Consider the following 26787-nt stretch of genomic DNA (forward strand, 5'->3'; position numbering starts at 1 on the left):
GTGCCTATCCGTTCCGGATGTTGGCGATCATCACGGCTAACTTTACTTTGTTTATTGCAGCGCGGAACAGTTCAGTGGTAGTCGTGTTATACCACTTTTGTAAATTTTGAAGCCAAGAAATGCGTCTTCTTCCCGGTCCACTCTTACCATTTACCTTCCCTTGGAGAATCAGCTGGAGAAGGCAGTAACGTTCTTGATTTCTCATTACATGTCCTAGATATTCCAACTTTTTAGTTTTGACAGTCATGAGAATTTCACATTCTTTCCCCATTCTACGCAGGACCTTCACATTAGTAACTCTGTCAACCCTAGTCTTTGGCATTAGTCTCCTGCTATTATTTTGATGCCATTTTTTGGACACTCATCGTACTCTCGGTCTAGTGCCTCATATAACATGTTTTTTTTATCATCCTCTTTTCTTCCGTTGGAGCATGCATGCTAATAATGCTAATATTAGTGAACTTCCCTTTAAGTCTTATTCGACATATCCTAAGATCAATAGCTTTGGCATCGATTACAGTATGTTTGACATTGCTGCTTACAATAAATCCGGTACCAAATTCGTGTCGGGTGGGATGTCCACTGTAGTAAATATTGCAGTTATTTTTTTCCAGGATGCCTGAGCTAGTCCACCTTATTTCATGTAAAACAATGATTTCTGCATTGGTTTTATTCATTTCTGGTATGAGCAGAGCCGTGGTTCCAGGCTAATAAAGGTGTCTTACGTTTCACATGCAAATTTTTAAACCATTATCCTTATTTCGTTTGCGAGTTCATCGTAGGTTAGACAGTCCGGTTTCTTTCTTTGTTAATTGTTAATTGGTAATAGTTAATTTCTCATATATTTTCAAATGTAACCTTATAAATGTGTTTTAACTAATCACTATCACTTATCAACTATTCCACCACAGCTGTTGGTCAATTAGCTTATTCCAGTAATCACTAGGTCGGTACCAGTCGGTTTAATACCAAAGTGCACAGGATGATCGAAATCACTACATGAGTAAGAGCTGTTGTCATTTGAATTGGTACTATTTATCGTAATTTTTATACATTCACAGTATCATTTTGATAAAAAAACTATAGGGATTTAAAACTGTATTTTTTATTAATTCGCATTTATATATATATATATATATATATATATATATATATATATATATATATATATATATATATATATATATAGTATATAATGTACATCCTTTGCAGATCTATTGTACCTCCCTTTATCGTTAAATCTCCTCATCTAGTTCGGTTTTCTTGATGAAGTTCCACATCCTTAAGTTGTAGTGGTCTCTTCATACGTCTTTACAGTGGCAGTATACGTGAAGTTTAGTTATCTAACCATTCTGGTACATTAACTGAATGAATTGCAATTTATCGTCATCCAAAGCATTGAAAATATTGTCAGAAAATACCAATAAGAACCATTTTAAATAGATGTCATTTATTATTTGTAAGTCATAAGAACAAAAGGTTTAATTTCTATTAATAAATGAGTCCTTACTTTAATGGCAATAAAATGGTAGACAATTGAAACCAAATCGGTTTAACATGCTGTTACGATGTAATTCTAACATTGGAAGACGAGAATAATGTTCAACCTTTATTCAAATTGTAAGGGAAATTCTTGAAAATGAAAAGTTGTAGATAACGCGAATCGTTCGAAATCCATATTTGAAATATCACATTCTATCTGTAATATAAGATTCAATAAAGATTCTGTAAGGTGCCACGCAGTTTTGATAAAAACCAAAATAAAAAGCAACAAACAAACGTTTAATGAATTAAATTTCCAGATTTGAGACGTTCCAAATGGATTTTACGTTTTAAACATAAAAAAGAAGGATTCACAGGAAAAAGTTCAGTCTCTGAAACTGCTGACTGATGCCATTTGTACTGAAGACTACAAAACTACTTGATGGGGGCATTAAGGAAGGTGTATTGGTTGAAAGTGCGATACCTTAGCGATAACATGCATTTAAAGTAGGATTTTCTACGAAACTGCCACTACATCATCGCGTACAGAGGGTGAAGTACGTTCAATTAGGGAGCAAATAATTGCAATATAGAGGGAGCATTCGACAAAACCTTCTACTAAGTAATCATAAGGATAATTCTATGAAAAGGAATAGACATAGTAACTGCAGCTGGATCGACTGCATACTGAAGGATTTTTCCACTGGATAATTCTTCACTGGATATCCACAATACAATAGCGCAGCGCTACTGGAATATCCAGAAGATATGAAGAAATAAGTCTACAGAATTTTGCAATCATGAAATTTACCAGGAAACGTAAATGGATTAAGTCCTCTAAAATGAAATGATACAAATTTAAATTTGGTGAGATATATGATAGATACAGGAATTAACAGTAGTAATGGAAACATTTTTATCCACTAAAAGAATATACCTCTACATTCCAGTCAGATATTTATGTAATATTGCATTGTGGAAGATAAATTTTCATAGAAGCTTTTGAACTCATTATTCAAGATATTCAAGCGGCTATGAGAGCTCTTAGGAACTCTAATGTAGTCTTTGGACTAGTGTGGAAATGCCTACATAGCTGGTGGAACGTAATACTGTTATACTGGTATGAATTCCAAGCTATTGAGGAATTCACAGCAATTAGAGAGCTGATGAGCTTGTTAGAAGAGGATCAGTACAAAATACCTAAGTCTAGAGCCGGCTTTCTTAATGCCAAAATACTACCCACGACTGGAAAAAAGCTTGGATCTCTTATCGGAAAGGTATACCCAATCAAGCACATGGTCAAATATAAATTGGACGGATATTCGCTAATACTGTTGAAGTACTGCAGAAAACATGCAAGAATCAGCTCAGAATCATGGTAGGCTTCCTTACTGTACATGCTTTAGTCAAGAGGCACCAAAAAGAGGTATACAATGACATTATTTCGTGAAGTGGGAAGACAACTTGAAACAGACAACCATATTTTGAATGACAGTACAGCAGTAGCTCGTTGACATCAAAAACTTTTTGGAGACTACCAAAAGAGTACAAAAATGTTTTGTAGTCATCCATTAAACCTGTACAAGCTCGTACAAGGCTCCAGATTTCTGAAGAAAATATTTTGAATAGACAGATTCCAGAAAAAAACTTGTCGTCAACTGATGACTCTTCCAACATTCTGGGCATAAGGTGAAATTAAAATAAAATAAGCAATAATATCTAGCAATATTACTGCATCCTTAGAAAGCATAGATATCAGGTTTTAACTAATCAGGTCAAGTTGACTGATAGGAATTTAATACGCCAAACATGGGACTTAAGTAGCTATAAGATTAAAATATTTGTCATCATTCTGAAGACAGTAATAAATAAATTAGAAATAATAAATTAGATCACCAATCGTGCCTCATCCAGATTCGTATATGATAAAATCTCAGGAAAACTTCACACACCAGCATATTAACACTATTTAAAAATGTGTCTTGCAAGCCTCAACGACCTTCGGACAATGCAATTTAGCAAAATGCAAATAGGCTGGGTTTGTATTAATTGGTATTTGCCATTTTTCACTTAACTTGTTCCACGTATGCAATACGTAAGTATTTTTTGTGGAATTAATAACTTCCTTCAAATACTCTTCCTTAAAATATTTCTGCCACTGTGGGTAAGATATGGGGTAAAATGTCTCGATTGGATACAATTTAAGTCCAGTACAATTTTTCTTTAGCATTTCAGATGCTATTGTGACATTACAGCTTTCTTTCATTACTCTAAAACAGAAAAAAATAAGGTTTTAATTTGTTTTTAATAAAAATCTCGTTGGGAAAGAACCACAGTTTTAAAATAAATAACGTTTTGGATTTCAGTTCACAAGTCAATGATTTCCTTTGTGTGTTTTTGCACCAAGGTTTTATATAATACAAAGATTTCCCTTGTATAATTAATTTAAGTATGTTGTATCTTTCGTTACGCATAACGTGCCCCAGGTATTGCAGCTTTCGTGTCTTGATGGTTTCCAATATTTCCATTCTTTGTTGACTCTTCTCATGAGTTCGTTGTTTGTTACATGCTCGGTCCATGATATCTTCAGGATTCTTCTATACACCCACAGTTCAAATTCGTCCAACTTTTTAGTAGTTGACACTTTAAGTGTCCATGCTTCTATCCCGCAAAGCAGATTCGAGAAAATATAACACCTTGCCAGCCTAACTTTCAAGTCTAATTTCAGTTTTCTTGCACAAAGTACCTTTCTCCTCTTATTGAAGTTTGTTCGTGCTTTCTTTATTTGAACTTTGATTTCTTTGGAGTAATCGTTTGTGTGATTAATTATTGTTCCAAAATAATTGTAGTTTTCAACTTGTTCTAAAGTTTTACTGTTAATTGTCAGGCTTTTATTATTATTTTGGGTTTTTTGATATCCTCATAAATTTAGTTTTCTTGATGTTTATTGATAATCCAATTCTTCTCCATACTCAACATCTTGTTCATTAGCTTTTGGAGGTCTTGAAGGTTGTCTATGATGTTTCTTCCTCAAGAGCTCTTAATTTCTTCAGAGTATGCATTGAATAGTAGTGGTGACAATACACACACCTGTCGCACTCCTCTTTTAATTTATAATATAGATTTGATATAATTCGAAGGTCATTGTATTGTAATTGTTATGCTTTGAGGACGTCCATTAGCTCTTTGTGGCGGACTTTATCTAAAGCCTTGTTGTAATCTACGAAACAAATCTACATATCTTGGTTGACATCCAAGCATCTCTGGATTAGTATGTTGAATGCAAAGAGAGATTCATCAGAGACAGAGAGATTGTCTCTCTGTTATAGACAATCTGTGAAGTGGCAAATTCAAATTAAGCCTTCTTGTATTATATTCATGATTGGGAAGCAGGTGACAATACAAAGAAAATTTTTTAAAAAGAAACATAATACATTTAAATATATAGATGGCTGGGAAAGTAAGTATATTGAGTGATTTGAATCGGCCTCTACAGGATTCTCCCGCCTTCAAGTCTAAGATCACACGGACTGCCTTTTTTTGGACTATAAAGACAGTTGAGCTATCTACTGCAGCACCCCAGAAGATTACCCCATATCGCATAATAGAATAAAAGTTTGCATAATATACTGATAGTAAAATCCCCTGGTCTAGATAGCTCTTTAACACCCTTAATGAGTAGCAGGCTGTATTCAGTTTTTTTGTCGTATTTTGTATTTGTTCCCCCCAATTCAGATTCTGGTCAATATGAATACCAAGAAATTTAACTGATCTAGCAGGTTCCGTGTTTTGTGATAGAAAATTAATTATATCTAGAAACTGCTCTCGTGGTTGGCTGGTTCTAAAGTAGACAAAAACTGTCTTATCGGTATTAAGCAACAACCGATTTCCACTGAACCACTGTTCAGGCTTGCTTAGAATTTGCTCTGCCACTGTGACGAGTGTTTCTAAAGTTTTTTCCCAGAAAAGCACATTTGAGTCATCAGCGAAATTTACAAGGTTTGAGGAACTACTAACCACCACATTTGGAAGGTCGTTTATGTAGACCAAAAAGAGAAGACGCCCCAGGACACTTGCCTGTGGTATGCCTAATTTTAAATTGATAGGATCAGAGTAAACCATACATCCCCTTTTCTCCAGGCATACCTTTTGCGACCTATCTGTGAGAAATGATTTTATCCATTTTAATGCCGGTCCCTGTATTCCATAAAGATGTAATTTTTGTAATAAAAGAACATGATCTAGGCTATCGAAAGCCTTAGATAGGTCCAAAAAAGCACCTAGTGTTTTCATCTTTGCCTCCAGGTTTTCTAAAATTTTTGATATAAAATCATAAGTAGCTGTCTCAATAGATCTCCCTGCGAGAAAACCATGCTGTGAACTACTAAATAAGTTGTTTGTAGTGAAAAAGTTTTGTAGTCTGAAATATATTGCTTTTTCGAATATTTTTGAGAATGATGGAAAAAGGCTTATTGGTCTATAATTCTCCATCTAAGTAACATCACCTGTTTTATGTAGTGGCTTCACAATTGCCAGTTTTAAACTTTGAGGAAATTTACCTTGCCTGAAATAAGCATTAACTATAAAAGAAAGAGGAAGAGAAATCTCTGATGAAACATATTTAATTAAGTTGGTTGATATTTCATCATAACCAGAGCTATGCTTGTTTTTAAGTTATTTATTATGTGACTTATTTCTTTCTCTGAAACGGGAGTTAAAAACATGCAATGATTAGTTTGTTCGATAATAATTTGAAAATTTTTTACATGCTTTATTTTCTTTACAGCTTCTCGTGCTGCATTTGCCATAAATTTATTTATTTCGTAAAAAAGCACCTGAGGATCACCCTCTAAACAGAAATTACCTTGATTTTTGGAATTACCCTCAATCTCTTTTACCAATTGCCAAGCCATTTTAGTTTTATTTTCGCTATTTTCAATTCGTTCTTTATAACAATTTTTTCGAGATTTCGATATTTGCGTTTTTCTGTCCTGTAAATATCTTTATAATCAACATTATTGGTAGACAGTGTAAACAAAACATCAAGCCTAGATTTACAAAGTTTTATATCATCATTTTTAAAGTACTTTTGTGATTTTTTTTATTTGCTGAATTTATCTCTTTGAGTGGAAAACATTGTATAAAAATTTTCTGAACTATACTCATAAAAGCATCCCACTGATTATGTACATCTAATGTCTCAAAAACAGATACCCAGTCTACATTACCTAACATGAATTTAAAAAAAAACGTTTATTTTCCTTGCTAAATATTCGTTTTTTTATTATATTTGACTCAAATTAATGTAATTCAAATTTTACCTTTTGAGCAGTATGATCAGATGTATGAGGATTGAATACCAGAGAATCAAATATGTCAAGATTTGTAAAAATATTATCTATACAGGATTTTTTGTTACCTTGTATGCGTGTATAGTCTTTGATGGAAGGTTTAATATCAAAGGAACTCAAAAACATTTTTAAGAGGACACTTTAAGAGGACATCCATGTACTCATTTTCTATTATTTTAAGGATTCCATTTCTGGTGTTCTTTAGTGCATAAAATATTTCTTTGTAATTTATAAACTTGTTTCTCTGTCCTCTAAAGATTTGTCTTGTAGGTTTCCTCTTTCGACCACGAAGAGCTCTTCCATATATTCTTTCCATGGTTCTAGCTATACTTCGCGATGTGGACAACGTAAATTACCCACGTCGCGGAGTGAGCATTTTATTCGGACATGGACCGAAGCGAAATACCCAGAACGCGTTGTGGGTAAACGAAATTACTCAATTGCCGAAATAAACACGTTTACCAAAACCATAATATCCACAACCCGACGTGAGTAATCTATTTGACCCACGTCGGATTGTGGGTATTTGTAATGATATTGAACATCTTCCAGGTTAGTTAAACCTATTCTAACTCGAATGCATCATTCTAATAAACACCGATAAGTCAAAAATACGCATTTAAGGTTGCCTCGTTGACAATTTTTTTCATTTATTCTTGGGTGAGCTGTCGTTATCTTTTTACTTTACGTAATACTATTTCGTGGTAATCTCTATAATTTTTATTCTTTCAAAGAATTGCTCGATAGGGAGACAAAGTTGACTCACTTTACCGATAAATTTTTGAATTTGTTGTAGGAAATTTCGTAATGTACGATAATAAAATAATTATCTTTTTAATTATTATCTTCTTAATTGTATCATCGCCTCACTCTTACATAAAACGAATAAATAAAGTAATATCAGTTTTGATTGCTAAAAATTGAAGAATCATTCATCATACATACACTCAATTACAATAGATGGTTTATTCGCAAGGGATAATTATGTAATTAGATAAGTTAATAGTAACTTACATGCAATATTATTATGATGACTATGTAAAATGTTTATTGGAAATTCACAAAGAAATTAGGTCATATGTCAAAAACAAACTGAGAAGCATATCAAGCAGACCTGGAATATTATTTAGGCCGGTTAAGGGACGATAACGCATACACTGGATCTAGAGATATTGCCGCCGAACAATTTAAAGATGTTGTCATATAAGTGAAGACAACTATACAATGGAGATAGTGAGGAATCTTAACAGGAAAGCATTCTGATGGAATGACAACCTTGCAAGTTGACGAAATTTTATTTTATCCAAAAGTTCAGGTGAGTGTAGGGATTTTCGCAGAACTCTGACTGAATATAATAAGAAACTGAAAAGGACAAAAAAATAATCGTGAAGAAGGTATTGGGAGAAGAACAGGCTGCAGAAATGTCAATGTTCCATAAAGTAAGTTCTCTCAAAAAATCTCAGATAAGTATCGCTTCACATAAAAGGAGCCAAGTGAATACAGTCATAATGGTGAAGATACCCTAACAGATAACAGAAGATAACAGAATTGTTCAGGCTGCACTTTCTTGAGTCCAAAACACAACTGAAAAGGAGATAAAAAAACAGCCAGAAAACTACAGAGGTATAAATTTGTTAAATACTATTCTAAAACTTAGAACTGAAATTTTACAACTGCTAATAAATCAGAGGACAAATTTAGCAGATGAACAACAGGGTTTTCGTAATGGAAGATCGTTGTTGTATTCTTTTACTTATCTCTCTAAGTTCATGATGTTCGTTGCTTCTATTACTTTGCATTTTTCTCCTATCTTCCATTAATACTTGTGTTTTACTCTATATGTAATACTCTATAGCTTCTATTATAATGTCATTAAAGGTATTGACATTTTTGTCTGTATTCTTATATCTTTCGAGAATGCTGTTGATGTGTTCTTCAAATGCATTTATATTAGTAGGCTCTGTCCAGTTAGCTATAGACTTCTTTTTGATACGGTTCTATCGACGGTTTCACCATTCTGTAATCGCTACCTGTTGAAAACTGGTTCAGGAGTATACCATCTTTAAAAATTGCCTCTTATCAGTGATCAAATTCGATCTCGTTCCTAGTTTTTCCATTCGTGCTCTGCCACATCTAGTATTGAATCATATACTAGGGAAAGTACAACTACATGGTAACATTCTCTAGAGCCTAGTTTATGGTAAGGATGTAGCTTTAGTAGGATATACCGAAAACTCCCCCAGAAAAGACTTACAACTTAGCAGGACAAAACACAGTATTTAGAATACGTATTTAAATCTAAAAATACTACACACACAGATCTGTACATTTTTCTACTTACGAAGAAATTATATCTGGTCCATTACGTCCCCAATATACACCACTGAAATCATTTTTTAGTTTATTCACGCACTTGTCAGCTAAACTATGTCCGAAACCATCCGATTCAAAGCTAACAACACCTGCTGCTACTTCTTTCTCACTCTGTATACCTGCATAATTTAACGGTAGATCCTGTAAGGATTTTATCACTACCACATCCAAATCTAAATAAATACCACCATATTTCCAGAGTGTTACATACCTGAAAAAAATTTTTTGTTATTTTCTAAGCTCTTAAAATAAAATATTGTAACGAAATAGTCCATCTCCGATGCATGGTATGCGCCACAATGCTTAGAAGGATGATTCTCGAATACACAACGAACGATTCTCTTCGAACGAATTAGAGGTGGACTACGCCAGAATATTCTAGTACATAATAACTTTTGTATATAAGCATACCTTCTAGAAGTTAAAGTTTAGTTGATAAGATATTACCGAACTGTAAACTTAAAAATTAATATATTTATATAAATTCGAACCGCTCGTTTTATTGAAACGCTACAATATTTAAAACGTGTGTTTAAAGTGTTTTTTTTTGTTGATTGCCGAGTTATTACTTGAATCCAGCAGGGGATATGACTCGGTATCAGGGCCGTTCCTAGGGTATTTGCCGTCCGGACGCGAGAGTAATTTGGCCGCCCTCCCCAAACCCAACTTTCCCAGTAAGTTTATAAGCATTTGTAAATCAAAAAGTAAAAATAACTTAAGTTAAAAAAAATGTAAGAAGCATTGCAGAGTTTATTTATTAACGAATAAATAGATAAATATAAATACTGGACAGGATGTTAACATATCTATATAACAGGCTAGGACGACAATTTACACCGTTTGTCCAGTAAGGTAACTACGCCATCTAGGAACGAAATCTGAACTACTGCATCTGACATTTCATTTAATCATATTTTGTTCTTAAAACCACACGTTTAATTAATAACACTAATAATATTAATTACATTTTAATATAATTATTACTATGATTAATTTTTTCGCAAAATTGCCAAAAATATTGGTTGAAGAAATTTTAAAATAAGATTTAATAAACAAAATAATTTAAAGCTTTATCTTAGTTTAGATTTAAACATCTATAGCCACCTAAGAAAGGAATGTCCAATAGGATATTTCTGTCAGATAATAAATTTTGCGCTTCTCTTCTCTATAAGTCCTTTTCTATTGAATATGTTCTCGTCACCACACCACCACCAATGTCGTCTCTGAATAATAAAAAGGGCGTTTCTTCCCCTGCGTTGATTTTGAAAATTAATTTTTTTTACTATTCTATAAAATGTGGTTTTCCTCAAATTTGGCAAGTCAGAATCATCGTTCACCACCTTTAAAACCCCATCCACGGTGGGTATTTTATTTCTCATAAAAAAATTCCTTAATCACCGTAAATACACTTCGATCACAAACTCCACCTTTACTTGCCACTTTTTTTACAATATCTCCAACCACTAACCTGGAATTTTCTATTGTTTCTTATTTAAATACATTTCAAATTATTTCTTTTATTTTAACGCTAAGAAAATTTCTTGTAGTTCGTTTTCGAGGACTCCATGTATTTTCAACTAATTTATCAGCATAATCAGTGGACGACATTTTTGTTTTCAACAATAGTAATCACGTATACAGTTTAAAGACGTTATATAGATAAAAATAAATACTTAAGTAGTTTTAAAACGCACAACAAATAATTATTACTAGTTCAATATTAACAGCATAAACATAAATTGTCATTTAACCACAAAAGACAAAAACATTACTAACAAATCCATTTAAAATACACTTCAATACCAAAATACTAAATCTGGTCCGAAGCTGTATCAGTTTCCGACGACGTCGAGTAGCAATTTCCCAGCAAAATAGAGATGGTCATTTCGTTTAGTTTTTGAATATTCTCAGACAATCATTACTTTCATCTTCTTCTTCCTATGCCGTCCCCATTAACGGAGGTTGGCGACCACATTTTTAAAAGCTTCTCTGTCTTTTGCAACGTGGAATAATTCGTCTACAGTCATGTTTGTCTAGTCTCGAATATTTCGCAGCCATGACTTCCTCTTTCTACCTATTCCCTTTTTGCCATCGACTCTACCCTGCATGATGACCTGCAGAAGACTATATTTATTATTTCTTAGTATGTGTCCAAGGTATGCAGTCTTGCGTACTTTTATCGATACTTTCATAACCGTTTAAATTATTTATTAATTTAATTATTATGATTATTTTTTTCATTAACTATGTATTCAGTGTTTACAATAATTTATATTCGCTCCGTGCGTGACTATGGTAGGGATACCTTGAAACGATGCCAGCGTGCGTAGCGGCGAAATATGACAAAATTGGACCTTTTTACGCATAAATTTTATCAAAAATGGGTGCAAACACATGTTGCGTATTTAATTGTGCTAATAATAGCAAAAATAGTGAGTGTAGCTTTTATAGGTTTCCAAAGATTATATATAAATTAGAGAAAAGAAAAAGATGGATTCGTGCTATTAATATGAAAAAGTAAATATCACATAATTTCATTTTTATGCAATTGAAATAGGAAAAATTTAAATAATTTATCTTAAATGATATTTCATAAGGCTTTAAGCTAACTGCAGAGTGCCTGATGACTTTAGCTTTTATATCATAATTTTTACTATTATTGTTTGTAATTACATGTTCCTCCACATGCAAAAACTTGATTTGCCAGTACTAGATTTTTCCCTTTCTTTTCCGTTTGGGGTTGAAAAGATAAAGTTGATGAATTTTTAGAAACAAAGTCTTTAATACTAAATTTATTTTGTACATAAACTGAAAAAATGTAATTAAAAAAGTAATTATTAATACTTGTCAATTTCGTATCTATTTAGTGATTAACCTCAAATTGGGAGCTCCAAAACTGTCAGATGAAGGCGGTAGATGTCGCGTCAGTCACGCACGGAGCGAATATGTACTGTGCAATAAAAACTAATAATCGAGAAAAGAGAAAAAGTGATAAAGTGATCTTAATAATATACTGTTACTATCAGAACGGGGAGATACATTTTGAACATTGTTAAGAATTAAAATACAATTTTATCGTTGTTTACACACCCTGCATTGCTTATTGAAATTTAGTATAGTTGCAATTACAATATCTTTTCTTATATTCAATTTTTCTACTATAATCATATATTTATGTTTTTATAATTTTTATAATTAGTTTTTTCTTATTTGCCGCCTGATTGCCCCGCACCCCTTGCACCCCAGGTCCCTGCTTGGTATAATCTTTTGGATTGAGGAGCATCTTGGCAACCTTTTGTATCATAAAAGTTTATACGTTCATCACAAAAAATAGATAAGAAAGTAATGTCTTACCTCAAAACGTCACTTGCATGTGACACAACATATGAAGATTTCTCAATCTTTCCGGAAGTCCACAATGTCTCGACTGGCGTCCCTTTGACGTAGTTTCCGTAATTCAAATGTAGAATATGCACATTTTTATAGCTTAGTAAACTTCTTAAAAAATAATCTGATTCATTTCCTTCAAATTTAAATATCCCCGGCGAAGCATACAGTAAATATACATCAAAATCTGGATTCATTTTGGCTGCACTTTCCACAGCGCACGCCTGTCGTGAATTAATGACTATTTTGCCGTGCTCAAATGAGTTGCATGATGTCTCATGGAAGAATATAGACTTCCCTGGTCTTGGATTAAAGTTTAGAATATTAGGCAGAGATTCTTCGTTTTCTCGATAACAATGAATAGGTGTCTTTGGAGGTGCTGAAGTTGTAGATGTAATTTTAATAGTAGTTTCTATGAGTTTCGCTGTTTTTACAAACGAATTAAGCGTACATAAGGACTCAAATTTTTTAATTAAATATGAGTTGGTATTGCTGAAAATAACTAGCATCATGCTAGCTGTTACAAGCAGTAATGCTACCAGCGTGCATAATAACATTCGGCCGTGTCGGTAGATAAGCATATTGAGTAATCGTCCACATTAACTTTTCTAAATATCTACAATTAAAAATAAAAAATTATGAGTACATAATAAACAATTGTTTTTCTAATGAAAAAAGTAGTTTTAAAAGCTTTATTTGCACCACAAATTTACTGGAAATCTCATGGACTTCTAGTTTGTATTGACATTAATTTTAAACATATAAAGAAAAAAAGTAGAGAATGTCATATACTCCAAAAAGAATATTACGCATAAAATTAATCACACAACATAAATTTGGACTTGAGTATTAAAAGAGCTAAACTCATTTTGGTTATTTTCTAGTTTACTACACGAATAATCTAAACTGTTGGTGTTGTACAAAAAAGTATGGTATATCATACGCTGGACAATCAAGGACACAATATTTCATAAAACATTATTGATTTTAAAATTTTTACAATGTGTGATATTTGATACAACATTGCTCGGGATGAAGTCCTAAATTACGAAAACGAATTTGGTCAGCAACATGTTTTAAAGATTTGGACGTAGGGGAGAGGTAGGTACAGTGAGACGGTCGGAACACTGAGACAAACGCGGTAGAGCTTACCACGTTCGGTATTATAAGGTAGAACTAAACGAACATGCCTATTACCACCTTAAAGTGAAGCAAACAAGAAACCATTAAGATTCAACAAGAAATGTTTTAGTTATCGCTGGTCATTTGAAGTGAGTGTATCGTAGTAAATATACCGTATCCACGTTGCCGCTGTTTTCACGAAAATTGAAGTTTCTTAGACAAGGTAGGTTATTCTAACTACAAAGTAAACCATTTTACGAAACAATTAAATTAAAACAAACGATTTTTGTACATATTTTATTAGTTTTTTTCATATATTTTTATTAACGATTTTTTAAGGAACAGTGAGACAACACAGCAGATGGAACAGTGAGACGCGTCTCACTGTTCCTTTACTGTCTCACTGTTCTGTTATAGTTGTATAAGCCAGGTCATTTGCAAAATAATTTCTCTTACAGAACGAAGATGCCAAGAAAAAATAAAACAGATCGGAAAATAGGAAGATTCTCTGAAGATATGATGAAACAGGCTGTTGAATTAGTACAAGGTGGCACTTCTATACGGCAAGCAGCACGAATAAAAGGAGTATCTTTCCAAACAGTCCACAGATATGTTAAAAAATATCAACAAGATGAGAACGTCCGTTTATGTCCTAATTACAAAGTAAAACAAATTTTTACTATCGAACAGGAGAACGACTTGTGCGAATATATAATTAAATGTTCTAAAATGTTTTATGGCCTATCAAGAGAAGATACCCGAAAACTGTCATATGAAGCCGCAGTCTACAATAACATAGTGGTTCCAGCAAACTGGCATACTTCAAAAATCGCTTCACTTGCCTGGATGAAAGGATTTCACAAACGTCATTCCAATAATTTATCCCTCCGGACCCCAGAAGGTTGTAGTCGTGCAAGGGCAACCGTTTCAATAAATTTAATGTTGAAATGTTTTTCAGTAAACTTGAAACCGTTTTACAGCGTTTCCCTGTGTTTAGAGATGGTAGTCGCATCTTTAATTTAGATGAGACAGGAACCGTTACCGTTCAAAAGTCTCAAAAAGTATTTGCAGAAAGAGGTATACGACAGGTTAGTAAAGCCACAAGTGGCGAACGTGGAACACTCGTTACAACATGCTGTATTGTTGGAGCATCTGGAGTAGCTATTCCTCCTGCTCTGGTATTCCCAAGAGTACACTTTAAAGATTTTATGATAAATGGGTCGCCTCCTGGAACTTTAGGACTAGCTTCAAAAACAGGTTGGATGAATACAGAGTGCTTTGTGCAAGTTGTTAGGCATTTTATTAAGCACACTGGTAGTACTAGAGAAAACCCTTCTTTATTGCTAATGGATAATCATCAAAGTCATTTATCGATTGAGGCAATCGATTTATGTAAAAATAATGGCGTTACAATCCTGACTATACCGCCACACTGCACGAACAGATTACAGCCGTTGGACGTAGGTTTATTTAAGCCATTTCAGACTTTCTACAATGCTGCAGTAGATGCATGGATGATGAACCATCCCGGTCAGACATTTACAATTTACAACGTAGCAGCCTGTGTGGGCACAGCATATCCACGAGCAATGACGCCAGTTAACATCGCAAGGGCTTTTCGAAAATCTGGAATATTTCCATTCGATCAGCATGTCTTCGCTGAAGAAGATTTTTTGTAAAGTTTTGTGACAGATAGGCCGCTTGTTGTAGTTGAAGCTGCTGCTGAAAAGATAAGTGAATCTCCAGATGTAGAAAATCCAGGTCCAAGTCATACTGCTACTACTACTAAAACCTTTGTTAGTCCAACAGTTTTTAAGGGTTATCCTAAAGCTCCGACAAGAAAATCTGTAGAGGGCAACAAAAGACGCAAAGGAAGGACGATGATAGCTACGGATACCCCGGAAAAAATGAAGCTGATTAAATCTAAAGAAAAAACACCAAAACAGAAAAAAGTAGCACGGCGCGTATTAGATAGTGATTCTGACGAGCAAGACGAAAATGAGATGGAACTACAAGATTTCAGCGGAGGGGAGGATTTTATTGGTGAAGATCCAGAACGAATTATTTTCGAAGATCTTGATCGCTGTCCAAATGATGGGAATTATGTGCTCGTTGAATTCAACTCTAAGCAAAAGACATATTATGTAGGCTGCCTCAAATAAAAGAAAATGATTTTAAAATATCGTTTTTGCGAAAAAGCGCTAAATGTGAAAATAGGTTCTTCTTTCCAGTTGTCCCAGATGTCTCACATGTATTAAAAAGAGACATTAAAATGATTTTGCCGCCCCCTTTAATGCAAGGGTTAACCAAGCGCCAAAGTTCGCTTTTAAAATTTGAATTAAACTTTGATAGTCTTAACGTCAAATAATGTTAATTGTTACGTCTCAGTGTTCCCACATTGAAAGGAACAGTGAGACATTTACTAATTTTTAATTTTTATATTTTTGAGGTTTTAACATTAATTTTTATGAGAAAACGACATGATTTTTCAGTTCTTATTTATATACCAAATATCATTGTACAATATAAGTTTAAAGTAGCATTTAATAAAAAAGTTATTAGCATTGAAATTTTTTCGTCTCAGTGTTCCTACCACTCCCCTACTCCATGTGAAATTGGAATATCTGGAGCTATCAGCAGGGCCTTCACAATTCGCCTGTAAAATTCTAATAAAGAAATTGCTTCAATGTTGCGGTAAAGAAGCCACTTGTTTACTATTGCCACGTTTAAGCAAAATTTAAAGTACACTTTGAGATAGTGTACCTCGGCCAATACTTTGAAAAGTGTAATTGAACTGGTCTTCCTCATCACTTCCAGCATCATCTCTGTCAGAATCATTTCCGACATTTGGATAATGCAACGTGAGTTGAACTCCATTACACTGGTCAATTTCCTGAACCAGAGTATTGTCATATTCTAAACTCTCATGTATTTTTAACAATTCCTCCTCATCTTTGAGATTATTGGGATCATATTTTTTCGTCACTTTGTCTAAAATAGACACAAACAATATTAATTAGTTACCACGATTGCCCAGCGTATTATATATCATACGTAAGAATCAAAGACCTTCGAAATACTCACCAGTATAAATTTCAATACTATTTATATCACTATTTGATATTTAGAAGCCTTACTAGTTGAACACTACAAAAGATTTTTTAAAATAAGTCAAAAAAGTCTTACAAAGTCTCCCAAAATGCAACCGGTGAACTATAATATAACCTAAGAAAACTTAAGACAACAAAACTAATCACCCTTTACCGCCAAGCGGTTATAAATTTCTAATGTTATAATAAACGGTTACCTTCTAACATCTACTCTGTAACCTGTATCGGAAAAACAACTAATATTTACTTTTTTTCTGACTATTAGATGGCGAAATATGTAGCAGTTTCTCGCGTATTACATAAAATACGGTGGACATTAATTGTCTAAATAGGGCTGGTTCAAAATGATTAGGAGAGGTAATAAAGGGTTATACAGATAATAGCCAAATCAAGTTTATCAAAAAGTCTTACCAATATTGCTGTTATACACACTCGCGGTATTTATAGGCTTACATTCGCGATATTCACTCGCGGTTGTTTCTCGTACGGGGAAGCGATTTTTACAAACATGTGGTAGTAACACTAAGATGGAAGAGATAGAGTACATTTGCCTCTGTTGTCTAAAAGAGGATTCGCGGTATTAGACAGAGGGCTGTGAAAACGTCCGTTCCCATTAAACCCAGATAGGAGAGAGAGAGAGAGAGAGAGAGAGTCTGTTGCTAGCGACAGTCAACAGTCGAGAGAGAGAGAGAGAGAGAGAGAGAGAGAGAGAGAGAGAGAGAGAGAGAGACCGAAAAGGCCCTTCTATTCGGTACGAACGTCAAGATCAGAGATCGCGTTTTTCTGTTTGCTATTTTAAAACTATCTGTATATTTAAATGGGTAGGGTTAAAGTGGAATTAGGAATTATTACTAAGGATTGTATTAAGGTAATGGTAATGATATTAGGTCGCCTATTAAAAAAAAAGAGTTTATTTCATAATTTTACCTGTATAATTCTCTGTATATGGGCCGATATAATACTTCTTATTTAATGTGGAAAAACTACACTGAGGTCAATTTAAGTGGAACGCTATAAATTTTGTGCAATATTTTTTAATGAAAATCGCTATATCAATAAAATGACCTCTAGTGTTTTATCAAATATTAATTAAACTATTGTTACTTATATTAACATAAAAATAAATTATTTATTTTTATGTTAATTATATTTATTAAGATAAATATTTATTAATTTTATTGAGAAATTAACACTGATGTAAGAAATTATAAAATTTTATAAACTATTGTACTTAAAAATAAATAAAAGATATTTAAAAATTCGGAAATTCTGTATTTTTCAATATTGAAATAATAATCTGTTATATAAATTTTAAAAATTTGGTATTTCAAGAAATTCATTTTTAGATTTTTCTAAGAGTTATACTATTAAAACTACATAAATAAAATGTGTGATATAAAATTTATGTTATAACTTTTACTCCAGTCGCCAGAGACAAAAATGACACTGCATCTCTAAAGATCATATGAAGAAGCTGAATTTTTCTGAGAATGTCAATTTTGGGAGCCCAAAAAGATGCAAAAAAGTTTGCCACTTTTTTTCCTGAGCTTCCCCTTAAAACAATAATCATAGGAGGGAAAATAGAAAATATCACATAATGACGGTATTAGATTTTTGTTTCGATACAGGGCAGCGATAGCCGCTTATAAGTATTTCGACCTCTTTAGGTCTCCTCAGAACGGTATAGCCATTGCTCTACAGAGCTGACAAGCCTAGGGAAGGCTTTCGATAGGTTGGACCACTCAATTTTACTGGAGAAATTGGAAATATATGGTATAAGGGGACTAGCTGATCAGTAGATAAAATCTTACTTAACGTATTACGTAAGCAAAAAGTAGACCCAATTAGTCAAGTCCGCCTCCGAGGAGGGTTCTCTTACTGTAGACAGCTTACAGGGCAGTATTATAGGCCCTTTATTATTTGTTTTTTTTTATGTTAATGATCTTGCTATAAACATTGTAAAAAATAGGAACAATATTCACCTAATAAACTGTGCTGATGACACAGATATATTAATCTTAGGATCGTCTTTGAATAACCTTCTAGATATTGCCAATGATACTTTGGAGGAGGCTCAGATGTGGTTCAATATGAACAGACTTAAAGTAAATAAGGAGAAAACAAATTATATGATTTTTAAAACTAAAATGAACAGCAGTATTATACCAAGTAGTGTTGAGATAAAAGACGAGGAAGTATTTTTAGTAGATAACACCAAATTTCTAGGTATACATATAGACCAGAATTTAGACTTTTAAACGCAGGTTGGTAAATTATCTGCTAAGCTAACATCAGTTTGTTACTCTTTTAGAGTAATATCATATTTAGATGTCATCTCAAAACGAGCTCTCTATTTTGCAAACTTCCATTCACATGTAACACTTGGGATAATTTTCTGGGAAGGAAGCACCAAAGCTGAACAAGTTTTTATTATTCAGAAAAAAGTGGTTAGGATACTGCTTGGTTTGAAATTTAGAGATTCCTGGAAGGGAAAATTAAAAGAATTAGGTGTAATGACTGTATCTGGAACATATATTTATGAGTGCCCGGTATTTATCTACAAAAATAGACATATATTTGAAGTAAACAGCATAAAGCATAACTTTAATACACGAAGCCACAGTATCAACTACAATATGCCTGCGCATAGACTTTCTATCACAGAGAGGTTTGCGATGTATGCATGTGTACAATTTTATAATAAATTGCCGGATGTGATTAAAATGGAAAACAATTTTAACAGCTTTAAGCAATATGTAAGCGATCTTTTAATAGATCTTGAATCATATTCGGTAAATGAATATTTAGTGAGATAGATAAAGATTGGAAGAAACAAAACTTGTTTTTTGTTGTTTTATTCAATACATGTCATTTAAATTTTTTTATCTTGTTTATGTGTAAGTATTTTAATTGTATATTTTTATTAATTTTGTATCTTTTTTATATATTTTTATTGCTTTTGTATATCTTGTACTATTTTTTATTCTGTTTATAAGTACTTTCATTGTATATTTTTATTACTTTTGTATTTCTTGTATTGACACTATTCACTTTAATTGGAGTCATTTAAATCGTGTATTTTTTGTCAACCGATTCTTGTGAATAAAGATATTTCTATTCTATTCTATATATCGAATATTCATTCTAATTTTGTTACAGAATATATTATTCGATAAAGGACAATGTAGATTGCTAAACATATACCGCGTGATATAATTAAACATTACTATTTTGTTCCCATCTAGTATCCATCTCCGATCTTTCTCATATTATTTTTGTCTTATTTTACTTCCGTTCTCGTCACTTTGTATCTTTCCCGTTATTGCCCTTATTTTATTTTCTGTTCTTTCTCGTACTTACTAGGTTTCACTAATACTTTAAAAATAATGTGATTCTTCAAAACTTCAAAAGTTTCTTTCTCACTCGTGAATCTCTTGTAGTCTAGCTCTGTTGAATCCCGACTAAGACACCTTCATCAGAATGAAGCCCTGACCCTAGTATCCTTATTTGTGTAGCCGTTTTGCCAATGCTCAGAGCACTTTCTATCTTCCATTGGGTACACTTCTCCCTGGCCCAACCGTGGTAGCTATTTCCATTGTTACCCAATTAAGTGACATTTATTTCGCCACAAACTCTCATTTTAAAGGATTTTCTATGCTTTTCCAGTAAAATTGTTCGACTTTTTCATATAATTAGCCGGTCTCCACCTTTAGTATTTCAAATAAAATAGCGATCTTACATTGTTTATATATAGTTTAATAGTTTGCAAATTTTGTGTATTACATATTTTTATCACCAAATTTATTAAAAACAGATGTTAGATACATGTACCAAAGAGTATCACGAAAAAGGCTGGTCTGGCTTTTGCCAATTTCTCTGGTGTAGTTTTGTTGGCATTAATTTCAAGCCGATAGATAGTTTTAAAAGGACTCACCTTGTTTAATACGCCAGTTTTGTAAATATCCCACCGCACTGTAGTGAAAACCGTAGAAACAAGTCACAAGATCCTTGCCGACTCTGACTAAATATGGTATGTATATGGAAAATAATATTTCAGAGATTATTTTGTTGACGACTTCATTGTAATTGCTGTATTTCAAGATAATTTAAATACAATAAGTCGAAAACAACTAAATGCATGTGTTTATGCACCACAAATTAGAATTTTATAGTTTAAGGAAGTTTATTTTGTAATATCATATTTGTTCAACATACAGTGTGTGTCGTTGTAAAAGCCATATTTTGTTTTCGTTCCAGATTTAATAGTTTCTTCGGAGTTATAGGTATATTTGTTCTACTACTCAGCCACTCTTCACGATTTATTCTCCTACTTCTAAAAATAGAGGCTCCCAACATTCCCTTTTTTTTAAATACTATTTAATTATCTAAAATTCCAAAAAATAATGATTATGCTAATTTTACGGTAAAGCTAGCATAGCCATAGCTATATCTCGGTAATGAAAATGGTTACAGGGTCTTGGCGACATATTTTATTACTACTTAGTTGCTGTTGATTAGTATATTAATCAATTCCCAAAAACTACCGCATTATCCCCTAGCACAATACATATCTCCAAAAAAACCGAGATATCGGCCAAAAAGCGAATCGTAAGGAATCGATCCAGATAAGTAAAAACATTATTTACTCAAACGCGATATTGCGGTATTACATACATCTAAATTCTACGTTTTATCTTCATTATCCACTGCATTGCTGCTTATGTTCGGCAGCACACGGTGTGAGGGATGCTTTAAATTAGCAAAAATTGAACAATAAAATCGTAGCTGCCAAATTATATTAATATTGTAACTTAAGAGAAATATTTTCTGGTCTATACAAAAATGAGAGGTAAATGATACATTATTTTTTATTAACTGAATCAACACTAGTTCGCCAGGGATAAGATTTGCATTGAAGGATATTGGGAAACATTTAGCAATTAAGTTAAACATTATTCAAGAAAATTTAATTAGCAAAACAATATGACGTTAAGAGAGGTTCAGTAATCATTATTTTTGGGAAACGGTTGCAGTCATAAAGTGTTTCTGGGCATAAAATTTCAGCAATAAATTAGCAAATAATTCACAGCAGTTCACTTTTCTGCTTTCAACTTTTTTGAACGATATCTTGGTTTTTACGGGAGTGTGTTTTGAGTTAGGGCATAATGGAGTAGTTTACCCCTTTTTCTTGCTGAGATATAGCTATGGCTATGCTAGCTTTGCTGTTAAGTTAGTATGCCCAAGGTTTCTCGGAAACGGCTACAGCAATAAATGTTTTTTTTTCGTAATAAATACACAATAAATATACTAATATATCTTCTTCTTCTTAGTCATTAACCTGATGCAGGTATCGTGATATCATGAAGCTATTAGCTAAATTTCCCAATGTTCCTCCACGTTTTTCTATCTTCTGCCATTCTAGCACATTCTGACAATGGAGCGCCAATGGTAGCAACAATATGGTCCGTGTATCGTGTGGGAGATCTACCTCTATTTCTTTTGCCTTCTACTTTTCCCTGGATGGTAAGTTTTTCAAGACCATTTCTTCGAAGCACATGTCCAAAATAGCTTATTATTTGTTCTGATATTTGTGTTCTTAGTCTTTTCTTTATGTTTAGCTGGTCCAGTATGGATTCATTTGTTCTTCGGGCCACCCATGGTATTCTCAGCATTCGTCTCCAGCAGTACATCTCAAATACATCTATGTTCTTTTTGTCTTTCTCAGTAAGGGTCCAGCATTCCGATGCATAAGTAAAAACTGGAAAAACTAGACTTCTTACTAGTCTCATTTTTGTATCGGTAGTTATTTCATGGCTTTTCCAAATTTTCGTTAATTTTGCCATAGCGCTTTTTGCGATTGCTAACCGCCGCTTTATTTCTTCAGTACAGCCTCCTTTGTTGGTTATTAATGAGCCCAGATACACAAATTTATCAACAACAGCGATATTGTTTATCATGACCAGATGATTTTGATTGTTGTTAGCTCTGTCAATTATCATGATTCTCGTTTTATCTCTGTTTATTTTAAGGCCCATCGTTAAGCTTACGTCTTCTATCGGTTGTAGCAGGTGAATCAATTCAGCTTCAGAACTAGCGAGGATAGTAGTATCATCTGCATATCTCAAGTTGCAAATCTTCTTCCCGCCAATGGTGATGCCACCGTTTCAGTCCTCAGTAGCTTTCCGCATTATCCATTCACCATAGATGTTAAATAGAATTGGGCTTAGTATGCAGCCTTGTCTCACGCCCTTTGTGACCCTGAAACTATCGGTAAGTTCCTCATTTATTCTAACTCTGGCATAATTGTTATTGTACAGGCTTTTAATTAGCAGTATCAGATGATTGGGGACTCCCATTTCAGCCAAAACCTGCCACATTTTACTCCAGTTGACCAAATCGAAAGCTTTACTGTAATCTATGAAGCACAAATATGTTGTGATGTTGAATTCTCTGGATTTTTCTACAATATGCCGTACGTTTAAAATTTGTTCTCTAGTACCACGTCCGGGGACGAAACCTGCTTGTTCCTCCGCAATGTTAGGTAGTAAAAAGGGCTTTATCCTCTCGAGAATTATGTGTAAGAGTATCTTACTGCAATGCGCAATTAGAGCAATTGTGCGATAGTTGCTACATAAATCTTTCGCTCCCTTTTTATGTATGGGAATATATAGTGATTGTGTCCAGTCCCCAGGCCATTTACCTGTCTCCCACACTCTTTGACAAATTTGATGTATTATATCCACTCCAGCGTCATCTAGGGCCCAAATCATTTCAATAGGTATGTTATCTGGACCGGCAGCTTTCTGACTTTTTTGCCTCATAATTGCTGCTTCAACTTCACTTTTGAGTACGTCAGGTTCCGTCGCAAAACTGGCATCTTCTTGTTGTGATGGGGCGTCTGTGCTTTCCTCCATCATCAGTCGTCCACAGTATTCTTTCCATCTGTGTAAAATATCTTTTTTAGAAGTGAGTAGAGTTCCGTTATCATCTTTGATAGCAAGGTAGTTTGGTGTAAAGGAACGTGTTATCTGCTTTATTTTTTTAAACATGTCTCTCGTCTCAGTTTTGGTTTTATGCCCTTCTATTTCCATGCAGATTTTGTTCAAGTGTGTATTCTTGTCCTTTTTGCAGAGTCGTTTTATTTGACCGTTCAGCGCTTTATAGGCCTCTTTATCACTTTCACTGTTCAGTCCTGTGGCTTTTAAGCACTTCTTCTCCTGTATTTTAGTCCACGTGGAGTCTGTTATCCATTGTTTCCTTCTTTCTTCTCTATCACTCTTAATGTTTTTCGCAGCATTATGCAATATGGATTTTGTTTTTGTCCATATGCTATTTGAGGACTCTTCTGGATTTAATGATTGTTTGAGGTCACATAGCTTTTGCTTTGCGGCTTTTTTGTACGGATCGTTATATCTTAGATGCCATTTAGTTGTTGTATTTCCTGTTTTTGGACTGTTTCTTAACTTCATGCGGAATTCAGCTGATAAAAATTGATGGTCGCTATTACAATCTTTTCCTGGATAGGTCTTAACATCCTTAACAGCGCTCCTCCAACGGGTTTTTACCAGTATAAAATCTATATACTAATATATACTAACATATAATATATGCTAACTTTTTTCATCGTCATTTTTTAGGTAGGCAGTCAACAATTATTTCAAGCGTGAATAACTACCGAGAATATTAACTTACCAAGAAAAGTCTGTGTAACATTTTTTGCTATAACATCGATTTTGCTATAAAATCGGTTACTTAAAGATAAAATATTTTCACCCCCAAGAAGGGGTGGCACACACCCCTGGAGTAAAAGGACACATCAGTACTATATAACTTCTTCTTTGACATGTTTTCTATGGACGCTTCAAATTTCACGTGAATGGCTGCTGTTTTTTAGAATTAAATAAAAAAATTATTTTTTCAATTATTTAAACAAATTATGTATAAAGTTTCATTTAGAACATCTAAAAATAAACTTAAAAAAAACTTTCAAGAAAAAAAAAAAAAGAAAAAAAACTAATTTTTTGGTAATTTGAACGATTTAGTATAAGTTTAAACAATGATCTCGTAGAATTAAACCAATAATTTCATTTGTTTCATCTAAACTTTATTTGGAAAATGTCCCAATTTGAATCCCAATACAATATAATTTGTTTTATTTTGACTCTGATAAAAATTGATAAAAGTAGAAGAGACCAATATAAATTAATAAACAAGAAAATAAAAAGAAAACGGAATTTAGAAAAATTACAATTTAAATAATGTTAATTTACTCACCTCTAATTATTCGGTAAAAACCTATTACTTTAACCAACGTTTTCAGAATATTTAAAATAAATTTTGTTATCTAAACACGAATTCTAAAAATTTTCGTAACAATTAAAACTAAATTTCGTGGTGTTACCTTCACTACTTCGTTATGGAGGTTATAATACAACTATGAATGTACTTTTACGACATCAGATAAGAAAGGTATAGCAAAATCGTATCGGACTGATAAAAGTCTGTGTATCCCGGAGAACCGTGCTTAATGTTTACATGTATACGGGGTGGATAAAAAAGACGTGGATAAAAAACTTTAAGGAGTCCAAACTGCCATTCAGATAACTATAATATGGAGCGGTGTTCTTTAGGCAGAAGCCAGTTGTAGTAAATAGCACAGTAAACTCTAATTTCACTATTTGGGTGAGTGATTCATCGTTTGAATGCGTAGAAGTGGGGAAAGACGTATGAAAATCCAGTGGTGTACACTCACTTTTATTTTAACGTTAATTCTATTATATTGTTTAAATATTATTGTTCAAAATAAGCCACAATATATTTATCTGCAGGTTTTTACTGAAGTTTCCATCTCTATATCCAAAGGCCGTTTTCAAAGATACAAATTATAGTTATATTTATTTAATTTGATTCTTATTATATATTTATATATTCTTATATTATTTTCTTTTTTTTTTCTTAACTTTAAAAACGGTCTCTGTACTAGAGATCGAAACGTCAGTAAAATAAACATGTAAATAGATGTATTGTGGCTTATTTCCAACATTCTCCGTAAAAATACGGAATGCCACAAGCAAAAAGCCACAGAAAAATAAATATTGCTATCATTTGTATATTTGAAAACGATCTCTTTATATAGAGATCGAAACGTCAGTAAATTAAACATTTCAATTAAATATATTGTTACTTATTCCCAACATTATTTCTAAATATACAGAACGGCAAGCAAAAAGCCATAGAAAAATAAATATTACTATCACTTGTATATTTGAAAACGATCTCTTTATATAGAGATTGAAACATCAGTAAATTAAACCTATAAATAAATTTTTTGAGGCTTATTCCATAAAGTCTCCTAAAAATACAGAATGCCACAAACAAAAAGCTATAAAAAACAAGTAATTTTGCAGAAAGCTTACTGATGCCACCGGGCTGTCGCGGAAGTTACGCTAAAACGTCTTTTGACGTGACCCTCCTTAAAGAGTTACACAATAAAAATTTTTTAAAACAAATTTTAAGACAGTTTCCACACCACCCCAGAGGTATGTCTTGTGGCGCGTTACTTTTTTTTAAATGGGTGTTCGCCAAGAGCCATATTGTACCATTAAATAAAATAAACAAAACACTTACACGGTATGAAACAAAACAAAATAAAATCCTATAAAACAAAATAAAATTCTATGAAAACAAAATAAAAATAATTTTTGATGTAACAAAACATTGTACTATTCTATTTAAACACAAACACTATACACACTTACTATGTTCTTCTCGTTTTTTTTTTGTTTTTGGTTTTTTTATGCTGATGTTCCTAATAAACTATTAGAAAATATTATTCGCTATCTAAATCTGAAGATGCAGTGCTGCTATCGCTGTCATTATCTTCACCTGGTGTAATTATAATTGGCTCTAGTAAAACTTTGACATGAGTGTCAAGTTCCCACATACGATGTTCTTCTTTAATT

At 33.1% G+C, this 26787-nt stretch overlaps 1 protein-coding gene across 2 annotated transcripts; it reads right to left on the reverse strand.

Moving 5' to 3' along the window:
* Positions 1-1195: 1195 nt before the first annotated feature.
* Positions 1196-25323, reverse strand: LOC140440208 (lactosylceramide 4-alpha-galactosyltransferase-like). 2 transcript variants are annotated; one of them, XM_072530553.1, is made up of 5 exons: positions 25100-25323; positions 16800-16862; positions 12561-13209; positions 9175-9417; positions 1196-3752 (listed from the first exon to the last, which is right to left on the reverse strand). In XM_072530553.1, exons 3-5 carry the CDS (start codon positions 13172-13174, stop codon positions 3452-3454), a joined length of 1158 nt encoding a protein of 385 aa, XP_072386654.1. In that variant the 5' UTR covers positions 13175-13209; positions 16800-16862; positions 25100-25323; the 3' UTR covers positions 1196-3451. The 2 variants fall into 2 exon arrangements, with proteins under 2 accessions (XP_072386654.1, XP_072386653.1); XM_072530552.1 differs by lacking the exon at positions 16800-16862 and having other exon boundaries at positions 25100-25321.
* Positions 25324-26787: the final 1464 nt, after the last annotated feature.

Source organism: Diabrotica undecimpunctata, chromosome 4, assembly GCF_040954645.1.
Source record: "Diabrotica undecimpunctata isolate CICGRU chromosome 4, icDiaUnde3, whole genome shotgun sequence".
Classification (NCBI taxonomy): Eukaryota; Metazoa; Arthropoda; class Insecta; order Coleoptera; family Chrysomelidae; genus Diabrotica; species Diabrotica undecimpunctata.